Source organism: Coenobita brevimanus, chromosome 92 (assembly GCF_032717465.1).
Source record: "Coenobita brevimanus isolate Jiangsu-jjx chromosome 92, ASM3271746v2, whole genome shotgun sequence".
NCBI classification, from domain to species: Eukaryota; Metazoa; Arthropoda; class Malacostraca; order Decapoda; family Coenobitidae; genus Coenobita; species Coenobita brevimanus.
In genome coordinates, this window is record NC_137045.1 from 22983202 (window position 1) to 23001456 (window position 18255).

The 18255-nt window shown below is 42.4% G+C and overlaps 1 protein-coding gene across 1 annotated transcript in view; it reads left to right on the forward strand.

The window, feature by feature from the left end:
* Positions 1-17637, forward strand: part of LOC145412139 (protein unc-13 homolog 4B-like) — a 789854-nt gene extending 772217 nt beyond the window's left edge. Inside the window, exon 22 of the mRNA XM_080282072.1 lies at positions 17505-17637. Within this exon, the coding sequence (XP_080138198.1) occupies positions 17505-17584 (80 nt within the window). The 3' untranslated portion in view covers positions 17585-17637. The remainder of the gene's footprint in view (positions 1-17504) is intronic.
* The last annotated feature ends 618 nt before the right edge of the window (positions 17638-18255 follow it).

Here is an 18255-nt window from a genome sequence, read left to right on the forward strand (position 1 = left end):
CTCTCTCCATCATTCGTGTTTTTACTTCACTCATCACCCCATCCATATACAGTAATACCTCGATGTATGATACCCCTAGATGCGATACCCCGGCTTAACGATGGAGGTAGAAATTGCAACATACCCCTCCTAACGATGGCCAAACCCCGGTTTAATGATGGGTTTTGAATTTCCTTATTGATTTTGATGATTTAAAACTAAAATTGTGTGTTTAGATTGATTTATAGACTGTTTTTAGACTTCAGTTAATGTGTTTTAGCCATAGGTGGAGTGAACATGTCATTTTGGGGTACAGGTTACTAAGCTTGATTTTTTCCAGACTTATGTGTGACGATGTTCAGATTTGATTTCTTGGTTTAACCCTTTAACCGCGGGTATTGTTTTAGTCTGTCCTCTCCCGCGGGGGTTTCAGCCAAATGTAAACAAACCTTTAAACCTTAATAACTCTGCACAGAATAAAGCTAGAGAAAAAAATAAGGTACCATTAGAAAGTACTAACCTTCAGCTCTCCATTGATGTAGGTTTCATGACTTTGTTGACTTTCACAGGACGGGCAGTGCCGCTAGAAGTGAGGGGTGTAAAATCACTATTTTTCGCTCACACACCATTACCTTCGCTCATACACCATTACCAAATGCCAACCTCATTCTGATAATAATACTATAAACATATATGAACACTGCACATACGATAAACACCCACTCTGTGTTCACTGAGGCAGGTAAAAGGCACTGTAATTACCCGCACTTCACTGCCACATCAGCGGTGTTGTAATCACTATTTTTCGCTCACACACCATTACCAAATGCCAACCTCATTCTGATAATAATACTATAAACATATATGAACACTGCACATACGATAAACACCCACTCTGTGTTCACTGAGGCAGGTAAAAGGCACTGTAATTGCCCGCACTTCACTGCCACATCAGCGGTGTTGTAATCACTATTTTTCGCTCACACACCATTACCAAATGCCAATCACATTCTGATAATAATACTGTAAACATATATGAACACTGCACATACGATAAACACCCACTCTGTGTTCACTGAGACAGGTAAAAGGCACTGTAATTGCCTGCACTTCACTGCCACATCAGCATGTGTTGTCACTCACACAGCTGGACAGATACTGATGCGTGCTTGGTCAGGGGTGGGGTGGGGGGCCCAGGGGGTGGGAGGTGGGGCCCCAGGGGGGGGAAGAGGGAGGTGGGGGTCGGCTGGAGTGAAAGAACTTAATAGCTACTCTCCCTTGAAACAATTGGCGCACGGAAAAAACGCGGGGTATTCAAAATATTCACAAACATTCGAGAATGACACCCGCGGTTTGGTCCAGTTTTTGCAACGTCATTCTGGAATGACACCCGCGGTTAAAGGGTTAAGTAAGTTATTTACAGGTGTTAGGCGTAGGTTAGCTTCCTTGACAGCTGTCAGGCCATTTAGATTGCCTTTAAACCTGTTTTTGGGCTCGTTTGGGTGGGTTTTGGACTTGATTTGGAGGGAAACCCAAGACTGGTACAGTCATTACTCATTTTTCGATGATTCGGTTTATGATAATTCGCTACGACGATAATAGAAAAGTTCCACCCCAAAATTTGATTTACAATAAATTTCCCGCTATGATGATTTTGCCATTGGAAAGTGCAAGGCACACGCAAGGTGACCGTCGCTTGTCTCAGGCAAGATGGCGGCCTTTGGCATGCAGCGCATGCGAGGGTTACTTTCCCAGACCCTTCATGTATGTGGTAAATTCGCGTATACGTTCTGTCCATGTGTGCACGTAATTACGCATGTGTATTAAGTGTATTACATCTGAATAATACTGTTTATGCACTACATACACCTAATAAACTAGCATAAAGTATGAAAAACAACAAAAATGTAAGAATTTTAACACTGAAACCTGACAAGCACAAGTGTAGGTGGAGACACTTTAGCAGTCTGGTTTACTAGCCCTCACTGTCTCCTGTATGCTACAATTTGCCTTCTTTATTGTACGAACAGTTGACTCATTCATCCCAAACGTATGGTTCCGAGACAATTCGCCGCCAAGTCAATTCACCATCAAAACATGGACAATTCCTCGTCAGGACAATTTGCACCCTGGACGATTCCCCGTCATTCTATAAATATACTTATTATTGATTAATTAATACTTTAATAACTAATTTTCAGGGGGATTTTATAACTCACATAAGTAAAAAACTAGTGTACTGTACTTGCTAAATAAACTGGTATGTAAATAAATGACGGGGAATTGTCGCCGACGTTCCTTCCCTAAGTTTGTCCAACATTTTAACTTTCTCTGTCAGCAACATCACTTTACGAGTCCGTTTTGGGGTGTTACCACATGCATCACTAGCACTACACTTAGGCTCCATCTTGGCAAACAAGGCAAGCAATCACTGGAAGGCAGAAAAATAAGCCACAAATAACAATTTGTGAGTCATGCACGGTTCGACCGTCAGATTCAAATTGACTGTGTGGTGTGTGGTAGACTGACCTCCCACACACACACACACACACACACACACACACACACACACACACACACACACACACACACACACACATACACACACAGTTGACTCATTCACACACACGAACAGCCGGAGAGAGAGGACGTCCCAGGCATCGCTCCTAACCTTGAGTAGTTTCAGGAATTTTGTCTGTCCTGTCTCCTAGGGTCTTTCTTTAAATTTAAAATAATGAAAGTTAGTAGACTACCAAAAATGTAAAGATTTCTTGGCAATAGTATACATGAATGTTTGTGGCTTATTCGGTAACAGCTGTTTAGGTACTTTACATTAAACATGGCCGAAAATGTAAACAATGAGGGAATGGAATTTCAAGGATTTGATGCTAATACTAATGTCATGGACCTGGTGAAAACATTAATTATGAGGATTAGTGAACTCGAAAAAAAAGTAGAGAATCTAGTGATAAAGGACGTGTCAGGAAGTACGGAAACCACCATACAGAGTCTAATCCAGTCCAACGAAACAGCCAATGAAGAGATTAGGAATTTGAAGAGGGAAAATGTTGAACTGAGGAGGAAACTTGAAGAGAGTACTAATAAAACGGAGAAGGTGAGTAATGTATTAGAAGAACATAAGGCAAAGTGGGCACATGTAGAAGAAGAACAGAAAGAAGTGGTCAGCTTAAGAGAGATCATCCAGGAAGAAAGGGAAATGAACAAGAAAGAAATGGAAGAAAATGTAGTGAAAATATTGAAGAAAAAAGAGAAAATAGTGAGAGAAACTGTAGAAAGGAACAGATGTGTGGTAGTATTTGGAAACAGGGAAGAGGAAGAAAAGGTTAGGTTCGCAAGACTCGAGAGAGACACAAACATGGTGAGAGGAATATTAGGCAAGATTGACCCCGAAGGAGACAAGTGGGTAAAAGAAATTGAGGAAGTAAGGAGGATAGGGCCTTATAAAAAAGGGGAAACAAGACCAATGAGAGTCAAGTTTACATCAGAAAGTGTAATAAATGAGATACTTAAAGTGACCTGGAAATTAAGCAAAGAGGCGGGGATGGAAAATATTATAATAAGAAAAGATCTGAATGAAGAAGAAAGAGAAGTTTTAAAATCATTAAAGGAAGAAGTAAAGGAAAAAAATGATAAGAGGACAGAGGAAGAATGTAATACTTTTTTTTGGAGAGTATTGGATATGAAAGTAAGGAAATGGTATTTAAGGAAATAGAAGTGAAGGAAACTAGGGGGGATGGTTGTGAAAGATCAGAAGTTGAGGAAGTGGTACGGACAGAGAGTAGGAGAGATGAGGGTATTAATAATGTCAAAAATAATTTGAAGGTGATACATACTAATGTTGATGGTTTCATATCGACAGGATCGAAATTAATGATTTCTTGAGAGAACATGAACCTGATGTCATGTGCTTTGTAGAGACCAAATTAAGAGAAGATATTGATGTTCATTTGGGAGATGGTAAATACAAACTGTGGAGAAAAGACAGAAAAGAAAAAAAGGGAGGAGGAGTGATGATAGCAGTGAAGAACAACATAAATGTAGATACTGTGGAAATGGGAGAAGGCAGGGCTGAAGTGATATATATGAAATTAGAAACTGGAGAGAATGTTAAGAGAGATATGGCGGTAGTGTATGTTCCCCCAAAGACGAGAGCATGGAAGGATGACGAATACCATGAGATGTTGTCAGATATGGCTAGCTACTTGCAAAAAATAATTGAGAAAAGCAATAATATAATTTTGGTGGGTGACTTTAATTGTAAAGAGGTGAACTGGGAGGAATGGTACTCGGGAGGCGGCGAGGATTCGTGGGGCACTATGTTATTAAATATAATAATGAATAATGTGATGACGCAGTGGGTCAAAGAAGAGACACAGTTTCGAGGTGAGGACACACCAGCAAGGTTAGATTTACTGTTCACCAAAGAACCCGATGTAATAGAATCATTGGAATATCTCTGTCCTTTGGGAAAAAGTGATCACGTGGTCATTGAGTTCCAGATGTTAATAGGAAACGTCGAGCCAAGAGACGAGCTTCATAGACAGGGAAGATACAACTTTGGCAAAGCAAATTTTACAGGATTGAGAAACTTTTTTGAAAATGCGGATTGGAGAAAATTCAGAGAAACAAGAGAGATACAGAGGAAGTGGGATATCTTTCTAGACCTCTATAATTTGGGAGTGGAAAAATTTGTACCAAGAGTAAGAGGGAAAGAAAACAGGAAAAAGGAGTGGTTTAATAGAAGGTGTATGATAGCCAAAAAAGAGAGAGATAAGGCGTGGAACAATTGGAGAAAGAGAGGTAACGACAGAACAAAGGAAGAATATAAAAGAATAAGAAACGAATACACAAGAATACGTAGGGAAGAAGAAAGGAATTTTGAAAAAGGTATAATTGACAAATGCAAGGATGAACCCAAACTGTTTTATAGATTTGTTAATGGCAAACTGAAACAAAAGGAAGGAATCACCAAGCTGAAAGTAGATGGAGAGGTCTTTAAGGATGCGGCAGTGCAAGCAGAAATAATGAACAAACGTTTCCAGTCAGTTTTCACTAAAGAAAAGGAGCTTGTGGAAGGGGAGGGAGTGATTAGAAATGTTCCGGTGATGAAAGATATAAAAGTGGAGGTGCAGGAAGTGTATAAATTACTGGAAACTCAAGATGTAAGGAAAGCCCCAGGACCTGATGGAATTTCTAATTGTGTACTGAAGGAATGCAGAGAACAACTGGCGGATAAAATTCACAGCTTAATTGTATGCTCACTGGAAGAGGGGAAAGTGCCAAAAGAATGGAAGAGGGCAAATGTGGTACCAATTTACAAGGGAGGAAACAGGGAAGAACCCCTGAATTATAGACCAGTGTCTCTAACCAGCATGGTCGCAAAATTGTGTGAGAGAATCCTGAAAGACAGATGGATAAAATATCTGGAAGAGATGAATATTTTGGCTGAATGTCAGTTTGGATTCAGAAGTGGAAGGTCATGTGTTTCAAACTTGTTGAGCTTTTACTCAAGAGCGATTGATGTGGTACAGGAGAGAGATGGTTGGGTGGATTGTGTGTACTTAGACTTAGAGAAGGCCTTTGACAAGGTACCTCATAAGAGACTAATGTGGAAACTAGAATATATAGGAGGACTAAAGGGGAAACTTCTGGAATGGATGAGAGACTTTTTGAGAGACAGACAAATGAGGACAGTAATAAAGGAAAAGATGTCTGGATGGAGGGAAGTAACAAGTGGAGTCCCTCAAGGCTCAGTGTTGGCGCCAGTAATGTTCCTGATTTACGTAAATGATATGGTAGATGGAGTGAACAGTTATGCGAGTCTGTTTGCTGATGATGTAAAGATCTTGAGGAAGATAGAGGTTGAGGAGGATTGTAAAATACTGCAGGAGGATTTGGATAGGATACACAATTGGAGCCGGACGTGGAAAATGAAATTTAATGTAAAGAAATGTAAAATATTGGAAATGGGTAAAAGTACCAGGAGACCATCACTGAATTATTTTTTCGGTAATGAATTAATCACAAAAAGGAGAGAAGAGAAAGATTTGGGAGTGCTGGTCCAAGATAGTTTGTCACCAGAAAAGCACATTAACAAGATAGTTGGAGAGACTTATAAGCTCTTGACTAACATAAGAGTAGCATTTCATTATATGGATGAGGAAATGATGAAAAAATTGATAGTGGCCATGATCCGCCCCAGGTTAGAATATGCAGCAGTAGTGTGGTCCCCACACAAAAAGAAAGATATAAACAAGATTGAGAGAATACAAAGAACAGCAACCAAGATGGTCCCCAGTCTGACAGACCTGTCATACAGAGAGAGGCTGGAAAAACTGGATTTGCCTTCGTTAGAGGAAAGGAGAAAGAGGGGAGACATGATTGCGGTGTTCAGGACCATGGTGGGAGTAGATAAAATTGACAAAGAAGATCTGTTTGTATGGGATAAGAGAGCAACAAGAGGACATGGAATGAAATTGAAAAAGTCAAGCTGCTTGAAGGATATCAAGAAATATAGCTTTCCTTACAGAAGTATAGACTTATGGAATAGCCTGGACAAAGAGATCATCCAGTCTAAAAACTTAAACGAGTTTGAAGTTAAATTTGACTTATTGAGAAACAGCGACGGAAACCCACGAGCATAGTACATTCCATGTACTGTATATCACAATTAGGTATATTCTTAAATATTTGGAACGACTTAGACAAAGAGGTGGTGCATGAGAAAAACATTCATGTGTGTAAAGGTAGACTTGATAAATGTGGATATGGAGACAGGACAACACGAGCATTGCTCAATTCCTGTATACTACAAATAGGTAAATACAAATAGGTAAATACATGTAATGACACAGGCAGCAGGTGGGCATTTTTATATTTTATTTATTTCTCGAATATTAAAATTATTTATTTGAATGCAGTAATCCCTCTAATATCCAAATGCCCACTATCCGAACATCCCCACTAACAGGACATAATCATCCTGGGATCCAGTATTCCCAAAATGGTCCGAAAACCGCAAAAAATTCGAAAAAAAAAAAAAAAATTCCCATCCGTAATTTGAACTTGGCGTGCAGGTGCGGGACAGCTTTGTTGTGGCGTGTCATTCCTCCAACATCTGCTAGAGCGCTCCTGCATCCTCCCCACTTTCCGCCTGTCTCTCATCGCGAGTGAACGCTCGTCGTCATGGCTGCCTACGTGCTCGCTTTTGTGGTGGTTCCTTACCTGCTGCAGGCACTCCTGCTGCTCTCATGCCTCTCCTTCGTGTGTGTGATGATGGCCCCGCCACCTGAGAAGAGGAAGAGAGTGGTGTTGACTCTGGAGAAGAAGCGGGAGATATTGGAGAAAGTAGATGCGGGGTGGTCTTCTTCGCGCATCCTCCGCAAGTTTAACCTGGCCTGATCTACTTTGTTTGATATTAAGAGATCCCGAGACAAACTCATGCAGTACACTGCTGACTTCTTGTCGAGAAGCAAACGCAACGTGGAGAGGAAGGTGATGTTTACTCCCAAGTTTGCTGAAGGCGACCGCTCCACTTTGATTTGGTATCGACAGCAATGTGCTGCTGGTGTGATGGTACGTGGTACGGAGCTGAAGGCTGCTGCTGAGAAGTTCGCCAGACTTCACGACGCCCTAGACTTCAAGGCATCCGAGGGTTGGCTTTTCGTGTTTAAGTTACGGCATGGCCTTACCAACTGTAAGTCTCATGGCGAAGCTTTGGACGCTAACGAGGATGGAATTGACGAGTTTCGGCACAAGGTGAAGGGCTTGATCGACAGGGAGGGCCTCACTCTCGGTCAAGTCTACAACGCTGACGAAACTGGTTTATTCTATCCCTCTTTGCCAACGAACACTCTAGCCGAGGAGATGGAGAAGCGTGTACCTGGCCGCAAGCTCTCCAAGGAACGGATATCTGCTTTGTGTTGTGCCAATGCTAACGGCATGCACCAGCTTAAGCCCGTTATTGTTGGCCGTGCAAAGCAGCCTTGGTGTCTTCGTGGGGTGATGGTTGTCCTTCCTGTCGTCTGGTACCATTCTTTGAAGGCATGGTTCACAGCCCAGATCTTCAAAGACTGGTTTCACCGCCATTTCGTCAAGGAGGTCTTACATTACCAGATGGAGAAACTGGGAATCCCACGCGACCAGGTAAAGGCCCTCCTTCTCCTCGACAATGCACCTGCCCACCCGTGCAACAAGGATTTGGTGGCTGAGAATGGCCGTATTAGTGCATGTTTCTGCCACCTAATACGACTCCTCTTGTCCAACCAATGGACCAAGTAGTGATCATGGCAACGAAGCGCCTATACTGCTGGAAGTTCCTGGACGAGGTGATGGTTGTTCTCGAGGACGAGGACGAGCGCAGGGAGGGATGGGACACGCGAGGCCAACGGACTTTGGAAAACCTTCGCCACTACAACATCAAGTCTGCAATCTACAACTGGTTCAGTGCATGGAAGGAAATCTCTGTCAAGACTCTAGAAAATGGTTGGTCTCGTCTGCTTCTCAGAACGGATGTGGAGTACGATTTCCTAGGTTTTGACGTGGATGACTTCCGTGCACGTCTACGTACGCACAGCGACGATGTTGATGTGTACGACGTGCGTGAGTGGTTGGATGGCGATGAGGGCGATCCTGGGTATCAGACCCTGTCTGATATCGAGATCGCATCTTCAGTTGCAGGTGTCAGTACCCAGCTTGAAGATTCCGACGAGGACGGCGACAATGATGCGGACTCCTCTCAGCATGACACTACTCCAGCCATCCCCAAGCTGAGTGCACTCCGGGAACACCTAGAGTTCCTTCTGGACTACCTGGAACACCCGGACTGCGACAGGGAGATGGGGCCCTTGGGACTTGTGGAGGAAGTGCGTGCTTTCAGGCAGCGCATCATAAATTGTCAGAATCGTCGTTCCTTGCGTCAATCAACCATTGACAGTTTTTTCAGGCCCATGACCCCTGCTGTGCCCAGCCCTGGCTCCACTCCGTTGCCTCCCCAAGACAGGCCCTCATGTTCCGAGCCACAGTCCAGCACATCAGCCACGGTGGAGTCACCGCTCGACGTGAGTTTGCGTCTGTCTTCAGAGTCGTCTGCAGTGGGTATGCCATCACCACGACCCAGCGACGCACCCCTAGGTCACCTGCATGTGCTACTCTCAGACTCTGACAGTGATTAGACGCCAAGAACTTCTCCACTAGACCACACGGGAATTTACAGTGTTGTGCAGTGAAAAAAACAGTGCATTGTGTTAAGTATTTACAGTTGTGAGTGAAAAGACAAACAATTTTTGGACTAAATTTAACATAAATTAACTTGTGTGTTTTTGGTTTAGAAAATGGTTATAAGAGTGGAAAGACTTAAAATGCAGAGTGCAACATTTATTAAGTTACAATGGAGCATAAGTTAGACAAGAGTGCGCACTGTGAAGAGAATGGACTTCTGAGTGCGAATGACTAAGTTCAGTGCAAGACTTCATGAACAACGTGTCAGAGTCTGAGAGGAGGCGGTTATTCATCGAGATGGCCATGGACTTGCTGTAAGTAGGCAGAATGTTTCATACTGTACTCTACTGTATTTTCCATACTATACTTATCTCAAACACCTCATTTCACTCTTTTATGTCCCTTATTGGTGTGAATATGCTCTGTCTTAGGTGCTATACAAGTGCAGTAGGGAGGTGTTTTTCTGAGTTAGGCTAGGTTAGGGTCCATAACTACCAGTCCAGGAGCCAGGGACTTGTAAGTACCCAGAATGTTGAATATTGTATGAACCTGCCTCAAAAACCTCATTTTATGCTTCTTTTGCATTTATTTCAGTCTTTTATGTCCCTTATTGGTGTGATTTGGGTCTTAAATAGGTGCTATGCATGTCCAGAGGGAGTTGTATAGGTGTTTTTCTGAGTTAGGGTCCATAAGTACAAGTCCAGAAGCTGGAGTCCAATATCCAGACAGGACCACTATCCAGACCTGCCTATGGCTCTACTACGTCGGATATTGGAGGGATTACTTATAATTTTATGTACGAAAAATTCGTGGATAACCGAAATCGCGTGAAAAAAGTTTGTGTGAATTAAGGGATTACTTCTATGGATTTGTGTGCCCAGTGGTAAGGTCAGTGCCAGTGTAGGCCCCAGTGCTATGGTTGGTGCAGGTATGGGTCCCAGTGCTAAGGCTGGTGCAGGTATGGGCCGGATTTCCCTCCCCCTAACCAGTTCCTGTCTGACTCAGAGGCTGACCACAAGTGCCTGTAAGCACAGGCTGTCCCCCAACCCCGGGGGGGACGACTTAGAGACGACTTGGACCAACACAGGAAGGAATGAAAGTGGGTTGTCATTTATGGTTCAGTCTTGGTTAGGTGACTTTGGGAAGTTGAGTTGACATAACCCCTCTTTTATCATGGGTTTCAATCTCCTGATTTACGATAAAATTGGTATACGACAAGGTATGACCTGACGCAACCCATCATAAAACGAGTAATGACTGTAAATGGTCCACATTGAAAGACATGTTAAAGGTACCCCGATATACAATACCCCACCCAACGATAGGGTTTTACCTAACCAATGAGATTGTTAAACCGGGATATGCCTTTATATATATATTGAACAACCATGGGGACATCACACAACCTTGTCACACGCCCATGGCGATCATGAACCGTTCACTTAAATGCCCATTTACCCTTACACATGCTTCACTAGCATCATAAAAACTCTTGACAGCACCTTGCAGCCTACCATCTACACCAAACATGCGTAAAACCTTCCACAATCCTCCTCTGTCTGCTTTGTCGTATGCTTTTTCCAGATCCGTGAATGCAATAAACACTTTATAGTCCTTGCAAGCCTTCTCCACTATCTGTCTCACTGCAAATATTTGATCCACACACTCTTTGCTACTCCTAAAGCCACCCTGTTCAGACTCACAAGGACTTCTGATATCTCACTCTTACACTTTCTACAGTAATTCTTCCATATACCTTCCCTTCCACACGCAGTAAACTTATGCCACGATAATTCGTGTACTCACCTACTCACTTTTATTTTTGTATGGAGGTACAATCACAGTGAGAGACAAATTGGCTGATCTGAGTTGTGACACTTATTTGCACCATTGGATAGCAAAGTGGTGTTCATGTGATTCAAGGCCGTACTACGGTATATTCTCAATTATCAGGCATTATTCAGCCAAGTCCTTTGCCGAATAATGTGAAATGCCAGATATTGCATTGTACCCCCCCACTGGCTCAATATTCTGCATTGAGCCAGATATTGCATTACTATCCGTCCCGACCCATTTTCATAAAAACTCTCCCATGAGTAAAAGATGAAAATTAAACATAAAATACAGTAAAATAATGATTCATTCATTCATTCATTCATCATCTAATCCAGTGTTGCCCCATGAGGAGCATAGGAGCCTAGGGCTAGGGAAGTTGGTCCTGACATTTAAGATGAAAGTGACCAGCCTCACCCATCCCTGAGTGGCATTATGTGAGCAACAGACCCCAACCACCCCTTGGATATAAGCCTGCACTGTTTCAGTCCGACTGGAGTACCTTAATTACCCACTAAACCACCAGGCACCATAATTTGGTTATATGGTTACCATCCTGCACAGCAAATGGTTTCTTGGTGTACAGGAAACAAATTGGCTTGTCACTCAGTGTAGAGTCACCCATAGACAGAAGGAAGAGGAAAGAATGAAGGAAAGAAAGACAGAAGAGAAAGGAATGAAGGAAGGGAGGAAAGGGCAGGCATCCGAGAGCAGCGCTACATCGAGTGAGTGGATGGTGATCGCCCCCACCTACCATGAACAATACATTAATACAGAGCCAGTTGGCTACCGTTTTCAAGCAGGTTGATATACCTCGATGCCAGATATTGCATAGAACCGCCGGTTATGACCTGTTTCAGTGTCGGATATTGCTTTGGTAGAGCCGAGCCACCAGCGCCAGTTGTTGCGTTGCGCTGGATATTGTGACAGTGGATAACTGAGAGTTTATTGTATTCCAGTTTTGGCAGTTAGTTTGTGCTAAGATCCCCTTGGCTGTTGTTTGAATGTTCTATTAATACAGCTCAGATCCTTTCTGTCATGACGAGGTGAGAGTGCTTGAGCCAGGAGAGCCTTGAGGGTGTTCATGTTGGAAGACTCCCTCCCCCCCACTTTGAAGTAATGCTTCAGGCACGTTTAGTAGCATGAGGTTGAATGAGCTTTGATAATTTTAGTCTTCGATACTGAAGATTTCCTTGAAGTAGTGGCTTTGAGAAGCTAACTGAAGGGGATTTGTCAGTATGTTCTTCTAAGTGGCCTTGCTGTTGCTCAAGATAATAAGTCTACCTAAGGTGGAAGGTGAGACAGCTGCATCACAGACATCATGCATCTACCCGTAGGTTGAAAAGGGCACTATGTGCAGTCTTCTCAAAAATTTAATTGCTCATAAAAAAGAACAGTTGAATCCTTGCTCATACTGTCTTACCCACTGCTTGTCAAGAGGCTGATGGCAAGTTAACAGTATATGCTTAAAAGACACTGGCTGTGTTGTCAAAAGATACATCAAACTTCTCTCTCTCTGTAACATTTTTGATTAGGTCTAATAAGTCAAAGGCATGAGAAAAAAAGGATAAGCTGTGGGTAAAAAGCAGTCATTGCGGTCCTCCATTGCTGACAGACTGAGTTAACCAACTTAAGATCAGTCATAGGGTGTATATGGAGGGAAATCAAGAGGGGGTCAGTTTTGGTCCACTGAAGCAGTTGAAAAAACTCTATGGCTGTGGATTTGGAGATTTTCCAAGTCAGATCAAATAATGTTGGGAATATTATAATGTTTTATGGAAAGGCAATATGGAGCTCAGGTTTATAGGTAGTGTGGAGCTCAGATCAACAGTCATTGTTTTCCATAGGTCCTCTAGTCCTTTTACACAGTTCAGTCAGTCAGAGCCAAAAGAGAGGAGGATTTGTAGGGCGAGTGCACTTGATCTCAAGAATTGAATCTCACCTTCAGTAGCAGGGAAAGTGTGGAACAGAAATGAGCTGGTCTTTATCAGGGTATCAGCTGCATTAACATGTGATCTCCAATCTCTCAGCTGCTAGTTTTCATCTAACAACAACTGTGTGGCCCTACTCCACAGCAGGAAACTTACAGGCTCACAGTTGTCGTTGCTTTAGTTGTTGTGTAACCTGTCTGGCTGAGCAGAGCCATCAGCCACAGGCAAGCAAGTACCTCTTCAGGGATGTCCTGTGTGGGGAAGGTGGCAGACAGTGCCCTGCCACAATGAGGCCCAGGGAAAAATGTATAGATATGGTTCTAGATAGATGTTTCATTTGCTTCTCTCCACCCAGTTAATGGAATCATAGTAGGCTCCACATCACCCTGTTATTTGGTTACCACCCAGCATTGTAAATGTTTTCCTGGGTTGAAACCATTGTGCTTGTCACTCACTGTAGAGCCTCCTGAAATGAAAAGTAATAAAAAGTGACAGGAAGGATGGGAGAAGTAGGAGGGAGAGGAAGGCAGACACAGATAAAAAATGATAAAGGTGAAAGAAGAAGTACGCAGCACTACATTGAGCAAGTGGATGATGATCACCACCACCTACCACCATAAGGTCATAGAAAACTCAGTTAATACCATAGTTAGCCATAACAAGTCAACAGACACTTTAATAGCCATACCCACCCCTGCATTATTCTGAGGGGAAAAAATAATTATTTCACTCCCTCATCTGTCTTTCATTCCTTCATTCTTTCCTTTTCCTTCTGCCTGTGGGTGACTCTACACTGAGTGACAAGCCAAATGATTTCCTGTTCACCAGGAAACTATTTACTATGCACCATATAACCAAATTTTGGCACCTGGTGGTTTAGTGGGTAATTATTGTGCTTCAGTCGGATTGAGCTGGTGAAGGTTTATATCCAATGGGTGGTTGGGGTTTATTGCTCACATAATGCCACTCAGGATGAGTGAGGTTGGCCACTCTCATCTTATATGTCAGGACCAACTGCCTAGCCCCGGGCTCCTACGCTCCTCATGGGGCAACGTAGGATTGGATGATGATGATGATGATGATGATTATCTGGGGAGGGATGGGTGGCCATTTGGGGTCACACTCTGGCTGAAACCAGATCCAGGTGGAAATTACCATTCATACTGGTGTTGCCCCCTGGGGGACCCTCGTAAAACCTTGTCTGTCACGAGGTCTATCACCTTGCAAAATTTTATTTTGCTAGGCACTCCCAGTTGCCAGGTAACACTTTCCCCAAGAACTGCCTCCTCCTCCATCCGGGAGAAGTAACGTGCCTCAAGCACTGTGTGGAGTGGAAAATATAGTGTCCCTGAGTGAGCCTTCACTCCATCAGCATATTTTTCAGCATAATCAGACTACCACCAGGCAATTCTGTTAAGTTTTGGAAAGACTTCCCATATTGTAGGCCTTATAAAGCCTATATTTAACTGTTCCGGTTAAAAAAAAAAAAATCTTGAGAACTCAATAAAATCATGTCAGTTGCAGGAATGAAGTTTTAAAAAAGCATCAGACTGAAGGGGTTAAAAATTTCATCTGGAACCTGTGCCCAAGTGTCATCTTTCCAGTGGAAAGCAAGCAGCTCTACATGTGTGTTCAGTGGAGGCCAGTCTGCTGAGACAGGGCACAGGCCATGTTTAGACAGTTATTTGGAGATGTCCCCTTCATCTGGATTGGTATCCAAATGCAAGTGGTACCTGATGGAATAGCATATCTGGTTGTTGTTGGACTAGGATCAACACTGGTAGGAAAAAATATGAGCCTGATATGTGCATAGAGGATCTTAGTTCACCTGCACAAGGAGGAACTGAAGTCTGTCACTTTGCAGCATATAAAGTAAGGACAGAATTTGTCATGTTAGGTCCTAATAGAACCTAGTTTGGCTGTAATGTCCAATCTTTCAGCAGTGGTAGAATAAGGTGTTGTAATGACAATGGATTCTTTTGAACTGCCATTCACATCTTAGTAATATATAAGAGCCAGATGCTCTGAACTTGGTGAGTGCCATCTTTTTCATTGAGATTAGAATGGAATGCTGGCAGTCTTGGTATTTCTTAGGATTGAAGTAGCTTTGATCAAAACATCATAAGTGCAGTATGCATTTATGGTCACAGCTCTCAAAGGTCGAGAAATTCTTTCATGGCCTCAAGAGAGAACAGAGTGAAAGAGAATGGTACATCAGAACAGAAATGTTCCCCCTTCAAAAGGTGTCATGTATCAGGGTCCAAAAAGTCTTATGCATATCTAAGATTTTAAGTAAAAACAAAAGAAAGCATGAAGTTAGATATCATGTGAATGCTATGTGAGGCCTAATGATAACCTGTGGCAGTAATGTAGTATCAGTAGCATACCTTTGTGACAGATGTGAGGGGAAAAAAAAGCTACAAAGAAATATCCAGTCAGCTAGGGTCAAGGTTATGGTCAGTCAAGGGTCAGCCAGATGTGGTGTGCCCATAAGTGAGGGAGGTAAGATCGTAAGGTGACCAGTGTTCAGAATAGGTCAGTGGATTTGAGGGGCTTGTCACCTTCGACAGTGGCAGCCCTTGAAGTGAGGGGGAGGGGATAGGAGGTACGCTAGTGGAGTGAGCTTTTTACAGCTGGATGCTGGAAGCTCCCTCTGGTATATATTTTTCCAATCAGGCCAGTTTGTGGCCATATGCAGTGGTACATGGATACCGGAGCACTATTCACAGGTTCAGAAAGCAGTATTCTCAATATCACAGACATAGCCATATTTTAAAACTAAATATGTGTGGTGTGTGCCATCTTAAGTCTTCCTTAAATTTAGCTCCAAGGAAGCATATGTACTGTATCTAATTTTCTTGCAGATGAGATTAAAAAATGTTAATAAAGACAGCACATTTCAGGTGCTTCTGTAACACAAAACCACACCAAAGAATGAAACTAGGGTGGCTTAAAATCATCATGGTTCTTTTTCTCAATGTGAAGATCATTAATGAATTGTTAATGATTGCAAGTGAATTGCTATGTCTCCATTCAAAATTTAAATAATGAAGGTAACATTTTCATTGTTTTTCAGCATGATTGTTATATGTAAAATAAACATATCTTTCATAATATTAATGAACACATTTGATAGGGTCTTTTCTTGATGAAAAGTGGGTCATCCAGCATAGTCTGTTTCCATGGGTCTTCATTACATTTGAGGGTGTCAAGCCTCCCCACATTATGAACAGTGAAGGTGGCCCACCTCCTACATGCTACATGTATCACTGGTATGGAGTTCCTGCATCTGTTTGCAGGAAGCTGAGGCATTCCCCAGACAGAACATCCAGGAGCAGGCAGCCAACAACAAGCTGATAGGAGAGACTGTGCATTGTTTTGCACAGATGAACCTAGCCCAGATGAGGAAGACATGGAGAAACCAGTGTTTAGTGCCCAGTTACCCATTAAACATAGTTCAGGGAGATGATCCAGACGGCAGATTGCAACCCTGGAAACCACAGCTGAACTCTTGTCCCTCAAGTGCAAGTTTCAAGCAAAACATAGTACAGTAAACTGCGGTGATGGTGGTAACAACCTCTTTTCCCACCGAAGGATGGGTGAGGTATGATCCAGAGAACACCAGAAGAAAGTCTGGTAAAGGGAGAACTAACAAAAGTGTAATTAGTTAAGTGGGTCACATTCTCATTCATTCACTCACTCACCATTCAGGTCCCCAGAATCCTGATTCCACCTCACAGGCATAATTATCCACACTAATGTGCCACACATACCTTTTAGCTAGAGTCAGCCTGACAACATAAATACAGAAAAGATTAATAATAACAAGCTAGAAAAGGAAAGGCAATACTCCCAGAAAAGGAGACTGACAGGGAAATGGAAAACATTGGCCCTTGGGGAAGCTGTATCACCAAATGTGAATAGACTATCCACAGAGTAAATGTATCACAAACAAAAAAAGAAACACCCTGGTTGAAAGGATAGGCAGAGGAAACTTTAAAATGCAAAGCAAGTTGTACTGTGAGGGAGGCAAGAAAGCACACATGAAAGTCTTTAAAAAAAGGGAAGGCAGGGAGAGCAAAATTGTACCAAATTGTCAGAAGCATTCAGGCTAGAATGTAAACAAAGGTAAACAAATGAACAGTTTATGGTGCTAGTGCATAGACCACTCTTGGGATCCCCAGTGGCTGAGCTGAGAGGGAATTCAAGTGGCACCTGGTAAGTAGTGCCTTGCTGACATTTTTGCATTGACGATCCTCTTCTCTGTACAGGAAGGCTGTTCTAGGCCCAGGATTTGATACGCAACTTTTTAGGCGCCACACCGAAAGTGGTCAGTAAACTGGCTTTTTGGAACTGCAGAAAGCTGTTTTTTCTTCAGTATGCCTTGAAATTAATAATGTTGAGTGTGTTTTTTCCAGTTTTCTTGTCAGCATTTACCAGATACCTGATGGAAATTTTAAATAATTATTTGCTTCAGCATTCTTGTAGAAGATATTACTAAGACAGTTGCTTCTGTTTCAGATTATACAGCCATCAAAGCCCTCAAGTTCAGAACATGGGACAAAAGAGCAATCAGCTTTCTACAGGTGTGTAAATTATGAATACTGCACAAAAGTTCCTACACTCCAGCAGACACTCTGAAACATACACTCACTGACATGCAGACCAATATCACGCACTCTCTCTCTACTCCCACATGCATTTTTTTTTTTAACCTGCTTCTGCCAGTCATGTTAGGAATGGCTCTAAGTTGTGGATGATAGATCTTAAGTATGCTCCATTAGCTAATCATCTTTACCCAGTTCAACTTAACACAATCCAATTGGCAGGATAACATTGAAGAATAAAGTCATCTTCCACCATTCAGTGCCAATACAAAATGTGCAAGGTAAATAGCATATCCTGGAACACATTATTCTGTTTATCCAGGACAGTACACCTTCTTTGATATCAAGCTCCTATTTTCTTTCTGTCTGACTGAGGAAAACAGACAACATGCAGTCATATCCAGACTACCAGTACTCAGTAAAGAAGGCTGCAACACACAGTGCTTGAAGACTACAGTGTGTCATCATGGACAGGGAACTGAGAGGAAATTCCTCATGTTCAGTAAAATACTTTAACTTTTGCCTTCCTACACCATGAATATTTCATGTTACCTAAAAAATAGTTTTCATTGTACTTCATGAAACGACATTTTATTAATAACTTTAGGTACATCAGACTCTCAGTTATCCATTGATGAATCATCCAGCATATGTCATTATCCATG